This window comes from Schistocerca nitens, chromosome 2 (genome assembly GCF_023898315.1).
Source record: "Schistocerca nitens isolate TAMUIC-IGC-003100 chromosome 2, iqSchNite1.1, whole genome shotgun sequence".
NCBI lineage: Eukaryota > Metazoa > Arthropoda > Insecta > Orthoptera > Acrididae > Schistocerca > Schistocerca nitens.
The window spans coordinates 247,947,931-247,961,903 of NC_064615.1; the positions used below are offsets into that span (position 1 = coordinate 247,947,931).

General features: G+C 43.7%; 1 protein-coding gene across 1 annotated transcript in view; it reads left to right on the plus strand.

The window, feature by feature from the left end:
• The window catches only part of LOC126234953 (glutamate receptor 2), a 129,958-nt gene that overhangs the window by 95,078 nt on the left and 20,907 nt on the right, over positions 1 to 13,973 (plus strand). The window contains exon 5 of the mRNA XM_049943692.1: positions 3,583 to 3,854. Coding sequence (XP_049799649.1) covers positions 3,583 to 3,854 — 272 coding nt within the window. The remainder of the gene's footprint in view (positions 1 to 3,582; positions 3,855 to 13,973) is intronic.

Below are 13,973 nucleotides of genomic sequence, written 5' to 3' on the forward strand. Positions count from 1 at the left end.
AACATTTATATGTGTCTTCTTGCATTCACAATGCCAGATTTGCACCTGGCGGCCAAAATTGGAACTAAGTTTTTCCCAGCGATTATCGGTTCCCTATTAACACATCAGAATATCCACCAAGTTTCGCTGTCATACGATAAATACAGCCTACACTAGACTGCTGTGGGTACTTGCACTTAAAGTATAATCACCCCATACACATTGGATTTTACAGTGTCGATGTCTTACAATGTTTGCATGCATGTCTGAAAGGAACTACATAACTGTATACTGTGTGGTGTCACCGCCAGACACCACACTTGCTAGGTGGTAGCCTTTAAATCGGCCGCGGTCCGTTAGTATACGTCGGACCCGCGTGTCGCCACTATCAGTGATTGCAGACCGAGCGCCGCCACACGGCAGGTTTAGAGAGACTTCCTAGCACTCGTCCCCAGTTGTACAACCGACTTTGCTAGCGATGGTTCACTGACAAAATACGCTCTCATTTGCCGAGACGATAGTTAGCATAGCCTTCAGCTACGTCATTTGCTACGACCTAGCAAGGCGCCATTATTCAGTTACTATTGATATTGTAAATAATGTACAGACAAGAGCTACGTTCAACATTAATGGATTAAAGTAAAGTATTCCACCAAGTACCACCTTTTTTCTGTAGTCTAAATTCCTTGTCCTGTTCCAGACCTCACGCCAGCCTGCGTAGCTTAAACGCGTGCCTTTCGGCTTCCTCCAAACTCCGTGGGTTGGCTCCTGCCAATCCACAACATGCTGTAAAACACAACCATTTTAAACTAAAATATGTATTACATGTCTTGATGGGCTGGAAACGATGCTAGCAAAATTCTTTGGAAACGATGATAGCAAAATTCTTTCACCCTGCTGCAGTAATCACATAATGTGTGAGAATATAGAGAATTGGGGTGATCCAGGAAGCACTCACAGATATCCAGAGTGGTTTTGGTGACCACTTGCAAGAAGCGGCGGTTCCAGGTTTGAGTCCTGATATGGCACATATTTTCACATACTACAGATGATGTCATTCGGAGTTTGCAAATCAGTTTCCTAAAATCAGGAATTGTTACTCAGCTACTGGAACGAAATTATTTGTTGATGCTGCGCAAAAAAACTCTTTGGTGACTAGTCATGGGGATCCACTGCACTCCTCATCATGGACATTTTCCATTCCTTCTTAAAACATCCTAACCCATTTTCCCACTCATCACGTTCTCTTCATTAAGTTTCATTTATATGACAAGGTCGAACACTTTCTGTATTTAAAAACTTGATAACGGCTTCTATTTTGGGGCTGGCAGACCGACAAATCATTTTAAATATGATTACTGATGAACAATGACTTCAGACATTAATGTAATGAAAGAAAATGGCTAGGCTAGCTGTTCTTCGTGTTGAAGGACATAATTGTGCATGCATGGCCATCGTTCGGTCAGATGCACTGGAGATGGTACTTACTTCCTGGATCAGCTTTGTAACGTGGCACAAGGGGAGTGGTCACAGAAATAACCTATGTGACATGGACCGAAAATGAGTGGCACATCCTATCAATGATAAAAATTTTCAGACCCAAGAGGGATTGCTGCTAGTTGTAGGGCAAGGAGAGAGCGAGCCAAAAACGTGCTGGCATCAGCACTTTCTTGTCTGTGGTGTCATGTTACAACTGAGACAGCTGTGCATATCATATTTCACTAACAGCAGCATTAGAACTTCTGTAGCTCCAAGATCATTCAAAGAATCACAACATCTTGCCACATGCCACAATCAAAGAGGGGGGGAGTTAGGGGTAGGGAGCGGAAGGTCCTGCTGCCCGCCCTGGAGTTCTGCAAATTTTGCTTGAAGCACCCTCCACTTTGAGCACCAGCCATTCTGGAACTATGTTTGCATTACTGTATTCCAAAATTCGCTTAAGGGCTGACTCACCAGTCACATTCGTAACTTTGATTTTAAGCTGCAAATCATTTGCCATGGAAAACCAGAAATAATTAAAAACCAATATTTGCTTTTTACATTAAATACTATCCCACAAGCTCAGGAAACATAAATAAAGAAACGTCCACTTTCACATCCTACTTGCTCCTATTGCCGCACTATATAGAACAAGTGCATAGCGCCACCAGTAGATGGCTATATTGGAAAACATGGAAGTTCGTTCTTTGTATCACGATTTTGTTCTGTTGCCAATACACTGCTACACAGTTAAAAAACACAACAGAATTGTAAATTAATTATTTTTACACATCTAAGATATTGAAAAAAATTCTAAAATTTCTGCAAAATACGGCATCATTGGGATTAATTGCGATGTTTACATTGCTTGTTGAGGTTAATACATTGCAAAAAATGTCTGTGGTGTAAAAGAAAACATGAGTTCATTTCCACATATGTATTCGCCAAATTAGTTGGGTTGGGTTCTTTGGAGCCGGCCGAAGTGGCCGCGCGGTTCTGGCGCTGCAGTCTGGAACCGCGAGACCGCTACGGTCGCAGGTTCGAATCCTGCCTCGGGCATGGATGTGTGTGATGTCCTTAGGTTAGTTAGGTTTAACTAGTTCTAAGTTCTAGGGGACTAATGACCTCAGCAGTTGAGTCCCATAGTGCTCAGAGCCATTTGAACCATTTGGGTTCTTTGGGAGAAGAGATCAAACAGCGAGGTCATTGGTCTCATCGGATTAGGGAAGGAAGTCGGCCGTGCTCTTTCAAAGGAACCATCCTGGCATTTGCCTGGAGCGATTTAGGGAAATCACGGAAAACCTAAATCAGGATGGCTGGACGCGGGATTGAACCGTCGTCCTCCCGAATGTGAGTCCAGTGTGCTAACCACTGCGCCACCTCGCTCGGTGCCCAATTAGTGCCCAAAGTTCTAAAATATGTATCCCATGGTACATTTTTAACATCTAACAACAGCTGTCATTTTAGAAGTTAGGCCTAAATATTCAATGTCATAAAACTAACAGCAGAATAATAAGTGCTAACTAAGAAGGTAAATAGACTGACTGAATGTAGCTAATTAAACCTACTCACAACATATCTTCAAATACAATATTTCTGATGCAGCACAAAAAGTACGATTTTGCCTTTACCAGTTTCTTTGGCACTTCAGTGTATATAAGTTATGGAAAAATGTTTTTTTTTTACTGAACAGTTTCTGTAAAATTGTTTGAGATAGACTGCAGGGCGTGCGCATTGATTCTGTCATAACGACATGTCGCCGACCAGCTGAAAACTGGAAAATGATGTTGGCCTCAAATGAACTCGCCCAATGCTTTGGAGGAAAAGTGGTTACTGCTCATTGACCAATGTATTCTGCATGAAATCTCTTAATATAATGTCTCGTTGGAGTGGCAGCATATATGTGAGGTTCACTAACAGCACGGCTACTTTCAAATGCTGTACAAACAAAACTATTTCAAAAATCAGGTTGGTACTTCACTGGTGTTATTTCCCACCGTGTACCAATACAATAATACCAAAATTGTGATATCTCTCCCGTTCCTGTACAAGCACACTGGTTTTTTTCTCCTTACCCAGATAATATCTGGGTTTTGCTCAAGGTTTTTGGTTGCACGTACGCAGGGCTTCGAGGGCGTGGTGTCGACAGAGGAGGAGCTGGCGCAGTCTGGGCTGTCTTTGGCTACGCTGCCGGCAGTGGCGCTGGTGTACTCCAGGGTGGTGGGGACGGCCGGCCCGCCCGTCTCCATCAACTGCAGCTCGCTACGCGCATGCGTGGAGCGCATGGTCGCTCGGGCAGACGTGGCCGTGCTCGCCGACCGCGCCTACCCCCAGCACCTGGCGCGCACCAGATACCGCGACCAGCGCCGGCGGCCGCTCTTCACGCCGCTGCACACGTAACCGACATTCTGCTGTACCATCTTATATATTCAAGAGCATTTCTGCTTGTTGCAATCGCACCACCATGAAGGAGATTTGCGAGGCGTGTTCAGAAAGTGACGGGAATTTTGTAATTTCGTGTGTTGTATCAATGTGGTTCCCAAAACTTTTTCGTTGTTATGTTGGTAAACATGTCTGAAAAGTACCTGTACAGTGTCAGCCATATCGGATATTTAGGCTGTTCCCTCGACTTCCGGTACAGGAAGCCATTGTCGTTATCCCAATGGCGTTGTCAAGGAAGGCGGAGGTTCAGGGTACTTTCTTCAGTTTGGGGGTGGCAAAAATGTATGGTGCTATGGACTCCACTACCAACCAGGTCACTCACAGAGGTTGGCAGCCCCAGCCACGAGAGTTACCGCCAATCAGCGTTCTCCAGGGGGAAGAGGCTCCGCAGGCAGGGACTGCAGTGCCCCAGTCAGAAGGTTTGAAAAGGCACAGACCGCCCATCTCGCAGGCGGTTCTTGGTTCAGTCATGGGATCGGCCACTCACGGTTAAAATGGCCTGCTAATCAGTCGTCGTTATTTGTACTTCTGTGATCTCCACCTGAAGTTATTGAAACTGAGTTGCTTTGTTGAATACTTTGCTTGTATTGTGGCCTGCTGTGTATCTGGATGCTGCATTTAATAGAGTTAATTGATATCAAACTGTTGCTTACTATATGTTGTTCGTCTCACTGCTCTTTTTTGTTCGAGTGCCACCTAATCCTCATCACATGCCCTTGAGACAACATAGTAAAATGTCCATAAAAAGCGGAATAATCAGCAATTATCAATGGCATGAGGATGCAGAAGGCAATGTAAACCACTGCAGTACATACACATAATATGTATCCGCTGGATATTTCGTCTGCCACTGAAAAAGTCTCGTGATGATATCTTCGTTGGCAAAAGATTCCAGATCAGTTCCCCACTTGAATCTTCGGAATGGGATTGCAAGGTGACCATGAGAAAAAGACATAATAAGCAATGAAATGATATTTTATAAGTTGGAGTATGGAAAGCCATAAGTTTGAATGTAGTAGGAAAGCAAGAAAATCTGAAAACGGAAATGCGAAGGCTAAATCTGAATGTAGTGAGTTCACTGAAATGAAATTGAAGGAAAATAAGGATTTCTGGTCAGTCGAATATAGGATCATATCAAAAGCAACAGAAAGTGTTATAACAGGAGTAGGATTCATTATGAATAGGATGGTAGGGCAGAGAGTGAGCTACTGTGAACATTTCAGCGATAGAGTTTTTCTCATCAGATTCGACAGTAAACCAACGCCCACAACAATAATTCAAGTATACTCATACGTCCCAACATCGCAAGCAGAAGATGAAGAGGTAGAAAAAGTATATGAGGATACTGAATGGGTAATTCAATTTGTAAAAGGAGGTGAAAATTTAATAAATGCGAGATTGGAATGCAGCTGTAGGGCAAGCGAATAAAAAAAGGAGTTAGGGGAGTGTATAGGCCCGGCAGTCAGAATAAGAGAGGAGAAAGACTAAATGAGTTCTCCAATAAATTTCAGATGGTAATAGCGAATACTCCATGCAAGAAACACAAGAGGAGGACATATACTTGGAAGAGACCCAGAGACGTGGGAAGATTGCAGTTGAATTACACCATGGTCAGACAGAGATTCAGAAATCAGATATTGGATTGTAACCCATACTCTGGTGCAGATATAAACTTCTAACACGATTTAGTAGACTCAAGTTTAAAAGATGAATCAGTGCGGAAGGAAATGGTATTATGAAGTACAGATGAATGATGAGACGCACTTGAAGTTCTCAAATGACATGGACCTTGTGATAAGAAATACCGGAATACGCAATTCAGTTGAATATGAGTGGAAATCTCCAAAAAGGGCAATCGCAGATATTGGCCAGACAAACGTAGGTACAGAGAAGGTAACAGCAAAGAAAACTTGGGAATTTAAGACTTATTTCACTTGACGACGAAAGAAGTAAGTGCAAAAATGTCCAGAGAAAGGCAGGTTATACAGTTGTATAATTCTCTTAGGATTGAAATATACAGGAAGTGCAGGATAACAAAGGCGAAATGGCTGCAGGAAAGATGTGAAGAAATAGAAAAAGAAATAATCGTTGGGAAGACTGACTCAGCACAGAAAAATCAAAACAATCTTCGGTGAAATTAAAATCAAGGGTGGCAACATTAGGAGTGCGATGGGAATTCTACTGTTAAATGCAGAGGAGAAGTCGAATAGTTGGCGAGTGTCTATTGAAGTCCTCTGGGGGGGGGGGGGGGGGCTTATCAGATGGTGTGATCGAAAAAGGAATTGGACCCAATACGAAACACATAGGGGATACAGTATTTGAACCAAAATTTAAAAGCGCTCTGGAAAACATAAGATCAGATAAAGCAGAAGGGATGTATAATATTCCGTCGGGATTTCTAAAATCATTTATGGGGGGAGGGGGGGGGGGTAGTAGTGGTAAGACATTCGACTATTCAGGATGGTGTGAGCTATTTATGAGAGTAGCGACGTACCACCAGACTTTCGGAAAAATATCGTCACACAATTTCAAAGATAGCAAGGCAGACAAGTGCTAGAACTACCGAACAATCAGCTTAACAGCCCATGCACTCAGGCAGCTGAGAAGAATAATACAAAGAAGAAAGGAAAATAAATTGAAGATCTCTTAGTTGATGAGCACTTTGTCTTTAGAAAAGATAAGGTCGTCAGAAAGGCCGCAATAACTTTCTGTTTGATAATGGAAGCAAGAATGGAAAAAAATCAAGACACGCTCATAGGAACTGACGACCTACAAAACGCGTTCGACGGTGTAAAATGGTGCAAGATGCTCGAAATTCTGAGAAAAATACGAATAAACTTCAGGGAAAAATATGTAATGTATTAAATGTAGAAGAACGAAGAAGGAACATTAAGATTGGAAGATCAAGAGCGGAGTGCAGGGATTAAAAAGGATGTAAGACAGGTATGCAGTCTTCAACTCTTACTGCTCAATCTCTACATCGAAACGGCAATAGCAGAAACAAAAGAAAGAATCAGGAGTGTGATTAAATTTTGGGGGGAAAGTAAAGAAGGATTAAGCATCTGTTGAATGGCATGTCTGATGAATACAGAGTATGGAAAAAGTCAAAGATAACGAGAAGTAGCAGACTGAGAATAGCGAAAAACTTAGCACAAAATTGATGATCACGAAACAGACGAAGTCAAGGAATTCTGCTATCTTGGAAGCAAAAGGAGCCACGATGGGCAAAGAAAGGACACATAAAAAGCAGACTAGCGTGGCAAAGAGGTATTCCTGGCCAAGAGAAGTCTACCAGTATCAAACACAGGAATTAATTTGGGGAAGAAATTTCTGGGAACATACGTTTGGAGCACAGCATCGTGTAGTAGTGAATCATGGACAGTGGGTAAGCTGGAACGGAAGAAAATCGAAGAGTTTTAAATGTGATGCTACAGAATAATGTAGAACATTAGGTGGACTGACATGATAAGGAATGAGGAGGTTCTTGCAGAATCGGCGAGGAATAGAACATATGGTAAACACTGACAAAAAGAAGGGACTGAATGATAGGACTTGTGTTAAGACTTCAGGAAATAACTTCTATGGCACAAGGGGGAGATATGGAAGGTAAAAAAGAGAAAAAAAACATGTGATTGGTATTGAATTTTGTATGGGAGGACGGAATAAAGTGCATCAGAGTTTTAGAAACGTCAAATATTGATTTTGGTGGGCTTGCTACGATTAAAATGAGTGAAATTTAAAATTTACCAGTTGAATTAAATGTTCAAAGAGATTTCAGGATTGCAGCCGGTCGTCGTAAACTCGACTCCACGATGTTTCGGCTGGACACCTGACAGTCATCTTCAGGTGAGTCATCGAAGACTGATTAGGACGTTCTCCGCTTCGCCTTATGTAGCACGTTGAGTGTTTTTTTGCAGTGCATGCGCCAGAGTCACGGTGACAGTAGGACCCCATGGCAACTGCCGAAGGCTGTTCATCTTTGCAGTTCCATCAGCGAGTGCGCTTTCGCCAGGCGGTGCGGTCCTTCTGTGACCATGACTCTGACGCATGCGCGGCAATATTCTCAGTGTATTATATGAGGTGGAGCGGAGGACGTCTTCGTCAGTCTTCGATGGCTTACCTGTAGGTGACTGGCAGGTGTCCAGTCGAAATACCGTGGAATAAAGTTTACGACGACTGGTTGCTATCCCAAAATCTCTTCCAACGAGTGAAATAAGGTTTTACAAATGGTATTAGCGTTTCGAACATGGCCGTGAGGACGTAGAAGATGGCAAGCGTCCTTGGCGCCCCAGCACATTATCAACCGATGGTAGGCAACTGCTGCTCAAATTGATGCTGCGGGTGTAGTGCAAAGCACGAGTCATATGCCGAACCCGATGGTCTTCCATCTCGGTAATGTACGTGGCCGTCCAGAGCCCGGCTTTCTTGCCACCGTACATTCTCGTGACCACCGACGGCAGCAACGATATAAAGTGGTACTTATCTGACAAGTATTTCTGCAGTATGTCAGAAGGAACATCACGGTTGTCGTAGCCCTATCACACAACCTCGTTCAAACTCAGTGAGGTGTTGACAATGGCGGTTTTGTCGCCTTAAAGACATTCTTGAATAACGTCTATTCACCGCATCCATTCTCAAAGCTAACTAACGCTTACTACTGTTACAGCGTGTATTTAAAGAAAACCTCATTTGCTTCCTCACAGCGACGCTATTAGCGCCACTTTTATGCGACTGGCGCTAAATATGAATAGACATCATCTTTTAGATGTAGAAACACGCCTACCGAATTTCGTTTATATCGCACATTTCCTTCTTGATGCTGCGATTCTTTTTCCGTCATTGTGGCTGCTCGCGTTAGTCTGTACCCCACAACTGAACCACACTCGACGCCATGAATGATCTCAGCAGCCCAAACGAACAGCGCCTGAGAGAACAGGCCACACAGGATTCTATACACACATCAGAAAATGGACAGAGTTTGCAGCAGTATAAGTATCTGTACACACACACACACACACACACAAATGGTTCAAATGGCTCTGAGCACTATGGGACTTAACATCTATGGTCATCAGTCCCCTACAACTTAGAACTACTTAAACCTAACTAACCTAAGGACATCACACAACACCCAGTCATCACGAGGCAGAGAAAATCCCTGACCCCGCCGGGAATCGAACCCGGGAACGCGGGCGCGGGAAGCGAGAATGCTACCGCACGACCACGAGCTGCACACACACACACACACACACACACACACACACACACACACAGTGCGAAGACCACCTCGTATTGTCAGCATGGCGACTATTGTTGGGGCTCGCCGTAAGATGGCAGCAAAGAGAGAAACGTCGACAATGGTACGCCCAATGACGACTGGAGAAATGGATGGTGTGACAGCACATCATCTCCTCAGACGATTCCTGTTTCTGTGTACAGTATCACAACCGACATATCCCTGAGTGGAGGGTACTATGAGAATGGCTGTTGTCAGCTGGTGTTCTCCATAGTCATATAGACGCGGGACACGTGTGACTGTAATGGATTCCCATTGGGTACAGAACACAATCACCACAGATTCGCATAGCTGGAAATTTGGGTACTCCATATTCTGACACGTCTACCCCCAATGTGGTGCGCTATGCAGCTACGCCACGGTGAGCACTGCGAATCGAATTTAATTATACGTTCTTTCTACTATCCTGTACACGTACAATTAGCAAAGTGTCTTTATTTTCAATCCTTCTTGGGGTGGCAGTTTCACTCTTCTGCCGTGTATGTGATATTTTATTGAATACAATATCCAGAAGGCAATTCCCTGACATCCAATCGTTGTGATGGCCATATTTTAAATGTAATCAACGATATGTGAAAGAGCTGATAAGAAAAGGTAAGTCATGTATACAAAATAGTAGTTTCCAAAACGTTTATGCAACTGGAATGTTATCCAGCAGCTCAAATGGTTTTGATAGGGGTTTCTATTAGCGTACTCAGCATTTGATCTGAACGTGCCAATAGAGATGTTAATAATTTGATGTCCTGTCTTGTAGAACACAAAATTTCCATTTTTTTTGGAGAAAGTATTGTAAGGCACTTTGAAATCACCTTGATAATGGAAATGTGTTCATTTAAATTCAAGTTGACTTTAAGAAGAAATTACTCATTAATATAAGTATTAAACAAATTTCCTACATTAAATGCATTCGCAATTGCGAATATGGACAACCATGGACTGTAGAATGGAATAACGAAAATGAAAATTTTCATTTTCCGTACTCAGTCAAGCCTGCACTGCAGAGCTGTAATAGCTAGAATGGGCAGGATGATGTCACCACACCAGGGTAAGACCCATATTGTGAGCTGCATGACTGGGGGGCTGTGTAATAGTGCAACAAATGCGCCTCAGAGCCATATAGAAAGCTGTGATTTTTTAGCCGAATCCGTTCAGAGTCAAGTAACGCCACCATGACGCCAGGTCCACATTAGACGACATGACAAATGGGCACCACTGACTGCAGCCATGGGTTCGAGAATGGATCGGGGCAGCCGCTGCCCGCACCGAGTCTCCTTGCGGGACTTGAAGCCAAAGCGTCGCCGACCTACCGTCTGTGCCTGCCATCACCAGACATCAGCTCAGAAACGCGATCTCATCGTGAGCGCTGGGCGAGTCTATCCCATTGCTCCGAAGGGGTGGCTGCCTCAGTTGACAGTCGCCTGCTGACCTGTGCATTCTGAGCATTCTCGTTCCTGTCTCTTTACTATGCAGCAAAGCACTGCAGTATCAGCACACAGTTAGTGTTCCCATCAAGGCAGTCTTCACACCATGAGAGTCGCATGTGGCACTTAAGTCGCCGGGCGTGACCGTTCCGCAGCGGAATACAGTCGCAGCAGAAGAAGCGAGCGCCGATGACATCCGGGGCTTGCTCCACTACAGACCACCAGCCACAGCAGCATCGCAGGGCGCCTGAACGTGCATCTTTTCTCCAGAGCAGAAGCCAGATGGCTGCGAGTCATTGCCAGTCTGGGTCATTGTCGGAATGGGGCGTATGTGCCTCGCGTTGCTAATGACGTGACGTATATTTGAAGCCTAATAAAATATTGCCCTCGACCACCAATTTGTCACTGGGCCCTACCAGCCCATCAGTCCACTCACCCACACCAGGGCTCTTCAGCAGTATCAATCAGCAAATAAATGAAAATATAATAACTTGTAGTTACACAAGTTTTAATCTTGTATCTACTATTAATTATCGTTTCTGCATCTCTAAGCCTTTATGATAAGTAGGAAATGATACTTTTTATTGTACAATGTCACATTAGAAAGTTTCACAGATAACCCACTCAGCAGAGAATTTGTCTGTAAAATGCAAAGGATCCAGGTTGAATTGCCAGTCTGTTAGGCAGTTTTAATGTACTGAGAAGTAGAGGCGAAGAGATCCATTTTTGTTCGAATACGCTATCGACAATTAATCATAGGAAACAGTGATACATGTAAAATACATATGAGTGACATATAGTGAAATGACCACATTAATACATCTGTGGGGAAAGCAGAACCTTTGAGTTCTTGAGTACAGCTCTTTAGTCTTGAACTGTCACCACACTGGATTATTAGAAGAGATTGAGAAGATAGAATGAAGAGCATAACCTGTGGTCACAGGACCATTTAGTAAGTGTGCGAGTGCTGCGGAGGTGCTAGATCAACTCTGGTGGTAGAAGCTACAGGAGAGGCCTTTAGTATCATGGAGAGATTTACTGTTGAAATGTCGACAGCACTCTTTCCGTGGTGATGTCGGCAATGTATTACTTCCTTCCACATGTGTCTCACACAATGACGACAGCGAGAAAATCAGACAAATTTGAGTTCATACAGTGGCTTCTTGACAGTCGTCCTTCACGTGTACCATTGGTGAAGGGAACAGCGAAGGAGGGTAATGATCCTCGCACAAAATAACGCGGTTCCAGCTCAGAAACGCGATATCATCGTGAGCGCTGGGCGAGTCTATCCCGTTGCTCCGAAGGGGTGGCTGCCTCAGTTGACAGTCGCCTGCTGACCTGTGCATTCTGAGCATTCTCGTTCCTGTCTCTTTACTATGCAGCAAAGCACTGCAGTATCAGCACACAGTTAGTGCAGGAAAGTTCTTCATAAGCAGGCAGGTGTGATCATATTCAGTGCCACTTAGTTTATATGTGAAAAGACAAACGAGAAGGCAAAAATCATATCAAAAAGTATGCTTTAGGAAGTTGCAGGAATCGTACGATCAAAAGAATAAAGAATTACAGGAAAAAACGTAGCTACAAGTATTTGTCTAGCCTTCATAACTACACAAAAGATGTGGGAGAAGGAGAAGAAAATATTATTTTTAGATATTATATGGAACAGATTGTCAGGGTGTGACACATACACGGATGTGTCAAAAGTCATTGGATATTGACGTGTAGGTATACACATGGCCGTAATATCAGGTACATGGGGTACAAATGGGCAGTGGATTGTGGTAGAGCTGTCATTTCATGTGAAAACGTTTCTAACGTGATTATGACCACACTACAAGAATTAACCGACTATGAATGTGGAGTGGTAGAGGAACCCAGAAGCATGAAATATTCAGTTTCGGAAATCATTAGGGAATTCAATATTCTGAGATCCACAGCGTCTAGAGTGTGTTGAGAAAACCAAATTTCAGGCATTCCCTCTCGCCGCAGACAACCTTCACTTGACAAGCGAGAGCAGCGACGTTTGCATAGATTCGTCAATGCTAACATACAAGCAACACTGCGTGAAATAACTGCAGACATCAATGTGGGACTCACGACGAATTTATCCGTCATCTCAGACGTTAATGGGCTATAACAGCAGACGAATCACGCGAATGCCTTGGTTAACAGCAAGACATCGCCTGCAGCATCTCTCTAGGGCTCCTGACCATATCGTTTGGACACTAGGCGACTGAAAAATAATAGCCTGGTCAGATGAATACAGATTTCACCTGCTAAGAGCTGATGGTATGGTCCGAGTGTGGCGCAGACCCCAAGCCACTTTGCAAGCCGGCGGTGGCTCCATGACGGTGTGGGCTGTGTTTACATGGAATGGGCTGGGTCCTTCCGTTCAACTGAACCGATCATCAGCTACTTGGAGACCATTTGCAGCCATTCGTGGACTTCACGTTCCCAAACAACGGTGGAATTTTTATGGATGACAAGGTGTCACGTCACAGGACCACAAATGTTCGCAACTGGTGTGAAGAACATTCCGGGTAATTTGAGCTAATGACTTGGCTACCCATCGAAAATTTATGGGACATAATCAAGATGACAGTTCGTGCTTAAACTCCTGCACTGGCAACACTTTTGAAATTATGGATGGCTATAGAGGCATTATTGCTCAATATTTCTGTAGGGAACTTCCAACGACTTGTTAGTCTATGCCACGTCGAGTTGCTGCACTACACTGGGCGAAAGGAGATCCGACACGATATTGGGAGGTATCCTATTACTTTTGTCATCTCAGTGTAATTTGCACTTGACACATGTTCCTTACTTTTTATTTTCAATATCACTGTAAGCGACATTGCCCACTATGCCACAATTCTTACACCTTCCATTTGGTACCCCGTGCTCGGACTTATTGCTTTGGTTCAGAATTTGTTTATGTAACGATTTTCTTACGTTACTCTTGTGATAAACTGTTGACTTTTAACGTCGATATTAGTCGAATTATCGGTTGTACTGATGTAACATGTTAATATTATCGTCTATAGACTTGCTTACTGTAGCTTACAACTTGTACGAGATAAGTTTTTGCGCGCTGTCCTCATCTGTCGGACTGCATCTCCCCTACCACACAGTGGTTTTGCACAAGGGAATCACTACCACTACCTTATCACCTCCGCTATAGCACCATATGAAACGGATTTCAGATTATCTGAGCAGTCAACATGAAAAACTCATTTCCAACACTGACAATGCTGAGCATTAGTGGACGAAGCTCAAAAGCTTCGGACAGGTATGTACGGAGCAAAGCGTGTAGGATAGAAAACACCCTGAGTGGTTTGACAGCCATGTAAGAAAGC